Here is a 6,740-nt window from a genome sequence, read left to right on the forward strand (position 1 = left end):
ACTTTACAATAAGCAAATTCTAAAGTTTTTTTAACATAATTTGAATAAGGAATCAACGTTCAGAGTTGCAATTAGAGTGGTGAATCGTGATATTTCTGGTGTGTCAAGCACTCAATATTCTCCGGATCAAGAAATGCAAAATCAACCAATTATTGACAACTTTCCACTAGATTGTACTTTGGTTTATTGCGATGCCTCGTATGATGAAAATACTAGTCAAGCAGATACCGGAATTGTATGAACTAATATAAAACATAAAACATGTACTCGTAATCTAACACAAATTCGGATTCAATAGTTGAACAAGCCAATAGGATAGTAGAATACCAAGCACTTTGCTACTGGTAAATAAATTATTGAATAAATGGATGTCTCATGGCCAGTCCCAAGAGGTAATGGCCACAACGCAGCTCCCCAAGGCAGTGGAATATGAGACCACCTGAAAAGGAGATCTTTCGACCATCAACATATCAAGTTTTTTGTACAACGTTTACAAATGGATTTTACAAACATAACAGGTTTTGCTCCAATTTATGAAAGAGAGAATTTACGCCAAAATCTCCCCCCGCCAAAATCATACTTGTCCTTAAAAAAAATCAGATACACGAGAAACATACACATTAAGACGGGAGGACTATCATCACGCGCGGTGAATACAAACGTCATCTGCACTTGAATCCTTTCTATCCTTTCACCTAATTTGGTACACTTTTCCAGAGATATCATCATAAAACAATGAACCCTAAACAGGATCAAAGCAAGAAACAGAAGAACAAAAGCTCCGAGAGCTGAAGCAGTGTTGATCAATGAAGTCAAGTCTCCCATATACTTATGGGGTTCAGCAGGAAATTAGTTTAGAACAACCCCTTTCAGGGACTTGATCACTCGCCGGAAAGTAACTGGAAAGTAATAATAGAATGTATGTACTTTAGACTCTGTAATCTCATATTGGGGGTCTGGGGAGACCTTATTACATTCACTATAAATACATTTTAACCTTCCTTCAAAAAAGAAAAAAAAAAGGAAAAAAAAAAGATCAAAGGATGATTCTACAGAATTTAAAACATAAAATTCTGCAAATCTTAAACATGAACTAATATAACAAGCAATTACCAATGCTGCAAGGTTAACAAGCAATTTCCAATGCTGCAAGTCTACCCCAATATCAATGCTGCCTTGACAAGGATGCAGAAGAGGCGGTATGCGTAGCTATCTTGGAGGCTATTAAATAGGTCAGGAGCAGAAGTTCGTTTTCTACTTGTTGCATAAGAATGACCAAACTAGTTGGTTACATATGGACGACAAACTAGAATATTTTAGTCCATGGTCCTACGATTATAATGGGGCAATTCTGCAGCAAATTTTTTGGATGCAAGTAAAGGTCCAGGCGGATCTGAATACCAAGTATACCATGTAATCTCAATCCCAAAGCAACAAACAGTTGCACTTATGCACAAAGGCAAACCCTGGCAGCCACAAAGCTGGAAGAATGTACATACTACCTCGCATGCATATAAAACTCATAAGTTTTGAAGATCAAATAAAAATTAAAAAATGCTTCAAAAATCTAAGCCATAGTTTAGCATTAAGAAATAAGAAAATCAGTCTACAAGTTCAACTCCAGAGAATAAAAAGCCATTTAAACAAACAGCACAAACCCACTATGTGTTGAGCCGTTTTCAACCTCTATTTCATGCTTCCAATAGCTACCGAACAAAAAGTATACCGACTGACAATAACCAAACCCGCCAGCAGAAACTGCCAACACTGATACGGTGAAAAACACCAGGACTAGCATATCACTCTGCCTAAGGTATATCTATAGGTTATAACGAGAACATGTTTCATGCTTACACACCAGACTCTACCCTCACCCCCGACCCTGTTGACTCTTTCAAAACCCATTGCCCCCCGAAGGACCACACACCACCAACGGCGATGGCTCTTCAACCACATCTGAGACTCTACCGAACAGGACCAAATAACTTCTCGATGACATGAACTGACCAGACCCAAAAAACCTGACCCGACCTGACCTGAATTATCCCAGAGCTTTTAACTTCCATCCCTTGCACGCCCACCTTCCTGTAAATTTTGGAAAGAAGTGTACACATCAGTCATCAGAAATAGTTCCTAGTACAAAGATACAAGATACTAAGATAATAACTCGGACCTGTCGGCCATAATAGTAAATTACATTATTCCCTAGTGATTTTAAGAGGAAAGGATAACTGGAATTTTAGTTTAGAAGCCAAATCAAAATAACTACTCATCCGATAAAGCAGATAATATATCAATCATAGCATAAGTTGCCCACATACTGGAATAAGATACGACTCAGTACAGCATTTTCCACTCCCCTCATCCAGACAGAAATATAATATGGCCGTTTGGTGGGCATACCTTCAGCCGAAGTTAAATCCACCAGAAGGAAGTTGGGGCTGGGTCCCTCCAAATTGGAACTCTGTTTGGGCAGCATCACCTGGAGGAGGCATTTCATCTTCCTCCTCCAACCAGTAAGTCTCGAGAATTTTCACCGCCTTCTCATATATCTCAGTGTTGTCGTGACTCTGTAAGTTTTCAATCTTCTCCAATCCCTCTGCCTCATCGATCATCTGAGCATACAAGTTCACACCATCAGTGTTGCCCATGGTCTTCTCAGCCTCCCCAACCTTGAGAATATTCTCAAGACCTTCCAAACAGACAGTAACAATCCTAGCGTCAGGGCAGATTAGAAGATCGCACAGTGGTTTGATACATCCTTGAGCAACGAAGTACCTATCACACATTAAGATTCAAGATTCAAATAAACTCATCAAGTAAGAACTAAACCAGAGCACAAAGCTACTGAACCCAAGAAAAAAACAGAATGAATACGTACTTGATCTGCTCATGGGATCCCCCAGAAGTTGCATTTGAGATCGCCCAGGCAGCTTCCTTTTTGATATCGAACTCAGCATTTTGAAGCAGATGGATTAGAGGACCAATAATATCAGCAGCTATAACCGACTACAGAAAATTGAAAAATGAAAGCATATCAGGTGTCAGAAATCGCAGGAGACTTTTGATACAAATGGAGTTCAAGAATAGTCCACCTAAAAAACATTATAAATACTACCTGAATCTGGTCGTTGTTTCCGGCAGTAATGTTTGAGATAGTCCAACAAGCTTCTTTCTTGATACTCTTTTTATGGTTTTGTGTCAACAGGTTCATGAGGCACGGAAGTGCTTGAAGTTCAATGATACACTAGATAGAAGACAAAAAAAATAAAATAAGCCAACATAACAAAAGAAGTTTAAATACAACAGTTCATCACATTTCATAAGGATAGAGGTTAAACAAAGTCATTGATACCTGGGTCTGACGATCATCTCCAGTGACAATATTGCCAACCGTGCGGAGGGCAGGAATGAGTACAGTAGGAGATGGGTGACTGCAAAAGAAATCTCTCTCAAACTACCATACATCTAGCAGTGTAGAGAAACATAATTCAATTAAGTGATACTTACAGCAATAACTCGACAAGTCGGCGGCAGGCACCAACTTCAATAACAGCTTGAATTTTGTCATTTGTACCGTCAGATAGATAAGAAAGGGCCCAGCAGGCATCTGTAAGTACTTCTTCATCAGTGGAGTTGATAAGACGCTCAAGAGCAGGGAGTGCAGGCTTTGTCTGCACAAGAAAATCAACAACAAAGAAAAATTATCTTCTGATATCAAGTTATCAAGGATGCCAAGCAAGCCATGGTAAACAAACCTAACAGTAGTGGTTATCAGTCACTCGTACCTGTTCAAAGGAAGGCTGCGGCTTGCCACGACAAAAATTAGATAGAGTCCAGGTGGCATTTCTCAGCATAGAAAGTTTGGCATGCTCATTTAATTGACTTAACAAAGGAATCAAGGCCCCGTGGCCAAGAACAAGATCTCGGCATTTAGGTGAATCACCAGCAACATTTCCAAGTGCCCACACAGCCTAGATTTTGTAAAAACAAAAAAAAAAAAAAAAGTGTTAGTCTGAAGCCCATTTGCTTAGTGCTTACACATGTTAAGTAACTTCAGCATCATCCCTCAAATTAGAGCACGCCTAGCTATACAAATAAAATCTGCATTCCTTCTGCCTTTATTATCTAGTTACCTGTTCTCGAACATCATCACTTGGGGAACTGAGAAGTGCCACAAAGATGGGGATAGCTCCATGCTCAATGACCACTCTGGTGTTCTCTGAGGTTCCAGAAGCAATGTTTGTAAGAGCCCAGGCCGCCTCAAACTGTTCAACAATCAAAAATCATGAAAAATTAGTGCATACAGGAGAGCTTCACTAAATCATACTTAATTAATTGGTACTCAAATATAATGAAGATGAAACCAACTCAATATTAGAGTAAAACATTCACCTGAAGTTGTGGAAAGTCCTCCCTCTGAAGAAACTGAACAAAACGAGGAACTACACCTGTCTGGATCACTTCATCAATCGGAGGGCTTCTTTCTGATGAACAATTTAGAGACGGAAAATAAGATCTCTACAGCAGCACAACAAAAACACCCCTAAACCACCAAAAAAAACAATTACCTATGGAGAGTAACTTCCTGAACTGTGAAGTAGAATCCAACTGCAAGGCGTTATCCTCCGACCATACCCCATTAACCAGTGTAGGCAGACTCTCTAGCTGAAAATCATAAGAAACACAAACTTTACTAAGAAAAACAAGCCCAATCCAACTAAATCTTAGAAACACGACATCATAAATCCTGAATTTCACCAAAAAAGACATCATAAATCCTGAATTTCACCAAAAACAGAAAACACTAACAAGCGACCGGATGATCTGACCCAGGAATTCAAAAACCACAAACATAAACCCGAGATTCATCAAAATCAGAAACCCTAAATCCCCAAAAACCCACAGCAACAAGTTCAAGCATAAACCCTAATTTCCTAAAATCCCAATAACAGCACTAACGAAACCCTAACTACTAAGTATTATAAATTTTAAAGATGAACTACAGACCAAATAGATCAAAAAAGGGACTCGCAACATAAATATGTAAATAATAATAACTGACGATGATTAATGAAATAACTATTATACCTTTTTCTCGATGTTGGAAGTAATACCAGCAGAGAGAGGAAACGGTTGTTGTAAACCTTCTTTTCTCTTCTTCATTAACGATTCTTCACGTTTATTCTTACGAATCTCAATCATAGCCTCTTCTCTTCTTCTCAATCCTATTTCAGGTACTGCTACTTTATAACTAGTCTTTCGAACATCTTTCCTTTCACTAGGTTTCAACGACATCGTTACTGCTTCTACTTCAACTCTCTGCTGCGCAAACAGGAAATCCTAACCCTAGATGTGAGATTTTTCACGGAGATTTTGAATTAGGAGTGAAAAGCTTTTCAAACAAGTTTTTTTTTCGTTTGTCTGCTCTGAAGGAGGAGGTGAGGGGTTTTAAGGACGAGGTGGATATGAAATTAGGGTTGTTTCTCGTTTTATTTACGGTACTGCAACTGGATTCTGGGTGGCTGACACGTGGGTTATCGTAGATTCTGTACTATGGCGGTTAATTTTGTTAGCCTGGATAAAACGAGGGTATACTTACCGCAATGATTGATTGGTTGTTATATTTGGAAGTTGAGGAGTTTGAGACTTTGTGGTTGTGGGCATAGGAGTTGGACGATTGATGTGACACGACACTGATCCCATGATAAGTGTTGATCTTGGGCCCGAGAGCAAGGGCTATGAGAGCACTACGACTTCAAATTAAGTCGATGTCGTTAAGTTGAGCAAATTTTGGTTTAATTTTTGTGCTATTCTGGGGAGAGCAGTGCTGTCCCGCACGTTCACGCGGGACAACTTAATAAGCTAGTAAGAGCGTCCACAATGGTGCGACCATACTATAACTAAACTAAAAACTAAAAAAAATTGGTTATACTCCGGGTTACACGTTCCTGTTATGGAGTAAAATTTAGTCAAACGTAATTTTAAATTACGCCCCAATTCAAACGTAAAATAAAGTTACGCCCCAATTCAAAAGAAACTTTAAGCTGCGCCCCAACCCCAATCCAGACCCAACTTAAAAATACGCCCCAATTCAAACGTAACTTGAATCTACACCCCAATTCAAACGTGATTTAAAGTTGCGCCCAAATTTAAGTTTTAAATTACGCCCTAATTCAAACGTATTTTCAAGTTACGCCCCAATTCAAACGTATTTTCAAGTTGCGCCCCAGCTCAAACGTAATTTTAATTTCCGTCCGGTACAAGACGTACTTTGAAGTTGCGCTCGACTATAATCAGTTTTAGTCGTGACTATCGACCAAATTTACTCTGGATCACACTCTCTCTCCAACTAAATATAGTTATACTCCACTCCACTGCGATTGAATTTTCGAGTAAATATAGTTTTACTCCATCATTTATTTTTCCATTGTGGACGCTCTAAGTTCGTAATCGGATGGTACTAATAGGGGGTTATTCAATTGAGTATAGAGATGTCAAGAGATTTTTTATGTAGGAAATTTTGGAAAACTCTTTGTGATTTCATGGATTATGAAAGACTCTTTGACTGATTTTTAAGGAATTTCAGTGACTCGTAAAGAAAAAAATACAAAGGAATTTCATGTTAAACACTCTAGATTTATTTTACAAAAAAAATAAATAAGCAAATATAAAAATGTTGTTTTACAAAATAAATAAGTGAAGAAATATAAGTTTATGCATTTTTAAATAGAAATTAT

General features: G+C 38.4%; 1 protein-coding gene across 1 annotated transcript; it reads right to left on the reverse strand.

Moving 5' to 3' along the window:
• Nucleotides 1-1,547: 1,547 nt before the first annotated feature.
• LOC113357408 (importin subunit alpha-like) lies at nucleotides 1,548-5,438 on the reverse strand. Its single transcript, XM_026600781.1, has 11 exons — nucleotides 5,092-5,438; nucleotides 4,572-4,668; nucleotides 4,396-4,487; nucleotides 4,137-4,268; nucleotides 3,789-3,974; nucleotides 3,511-3,674; nucleotides 3,356-3,434; nucleotides 3,119-3,247; nucleotides 2,882-3,009; nucleotides 2,404-2,778; nucleotides 1,548-2,085 (listed from the first exon to the last, which is right to left on the reverse strand). The coding sequence occupies exons 1-10, from the start codon at nucleotides 5,296-5,298 to the stop codon at nucleotides 2,406-2,408; spliced, it is 1,587 nt and encodes a 528-aa protein (XP_026456566.1). The 5' UTR covers nucleotides 5,299-5,438; the 3' UTR covers nucleotides 1,548-2,085; nucleotides 2,404-2,405.
• Nucleotides 5,439-6,740: the final 1,302 nt, after the last annotated feature.

Source organism: Papaver somniferum, chromosome 3 (assembly GCF_003573695.1).
Source record: "Papaver somniferum cultivar HN1 chromosome 3, ASM357369v1, whole genome shotgun sequence".
Classification (NCBI taxonomy): Eukaryota; Viridiplantae; Streptophyta; class Magnoliopsida; order Ranunculales; family Papaveraceae; genus Papaver; species Papaver somniferum.